This window comes from Bison bison, unplaced genomic scaffold (assembly GCF_000754665.1).
Source record: "Bison bison bison isolate TAMUID 2011002044 unplaced genomic scaffold, Bison_UMD1.0 scf7180017864105, whole genome shotgun sequence".
Lineage (NCBI taxonomy): Eukaryota > Metazoa > Chordata > Mammalia > Artiodactyla > Bovidae > Bison > Bison bison.
This window is the reverse complement of record NW_011494677.1, coordinates 8,938,541-8,939,281: the sequence shown is the minus strand read 5'-3', so window position 1 is coordinate 8,939,281 and position 741 is coordinate 8,938,541. Positions and strand designations below refer to the sequence as shown.

At 54.8% G+C, this 741-nt stretch overlaps 1 protein-coding gene across 1 annotated transcript in view; it reads left to right on the top strand.

Annotated features, from left to right (window-relative positions):
• The first annotated feature begins 594 nt into the window (after positions 1 to 594).
• Positions 595 to 741, top strand: part of TNKS (tankyrase, TRF1-interacting ankyrin-related ADP-ribose polymerase) — a 161,604-nt gene continuing 161,457 nt past the window's right edge. The window contains exon 1 of the mRNA XM_010838821.1: positions 595 to 732. Coding sequence (XP_010837123.1) covers positions 649 to 732 — 84 coding nt within the window. The 5' untranslated portion in view covers positions 595 to 648. The remainder of the gene's footprint in view (positions 733 to 741) is intronic.

Sequence of the window (741 nt, the reverse complement as noted above, 5' to 3'; positions counted from 1 at the left end):
TCAGGTTCCTATGTCCATGAGATTCTCCAGGCAAGAATACTGGAGTGGATTGCCATTCCCTTCCCTAGGGGATGTTTCTGACCCAGGAATCGAACCTGTCTCCTGCATTGCAGGCAGATCTTTACCATCTGAGTCACAAGGGAAGCAGACAGAACACTTTGTATATGTTAGCTCATTTAATTCCGCTAACAATTCTATTCGATAGATACTAGCTCATTTTTCAGACAGGGGCACTTGACATTTGATAAACGACACATACCTTGCACAGAGTTCCATCTCAATAGCAGGTTCTGCAGCAAAACAAGGAAGACTGAAGGAGACTTGGCAACAGAACGGTACAGGGCAAGGTAAGCAGGTTCAAAATGAGAAATGCAGGAAAAGTTTCTCACTTAAGCCCAGGCTAGTTTCAGTTTTCAAATCTCCCCGCCCAGCCCGCGAAGGCGTCACAAAGCCCGCCCCTCGGCGGCAAGGCCACGCCCCCTTCCGCGGAGGGGCTCGGAGCTCCCAATACTTCCCTCCCACCCTTTGACCCCGCCCACTCCTCCCAGCATCATTTCCTGTGCGCTGGGCGCTAATTGGTCCGGCAGTCGGAAGTGAGGGCGGGCGGTGGGTCCGTTGCCGCAGTGACAGAGCTGGGGGAGTCCGAAGATGGCGGCGTCGCGTCGCTCTCAGCATCATCACCACCATCATCAACAACAGCTCCAGCCCGCCCCAGGGGCTTCGGCGCCGCCGCCGCCACCT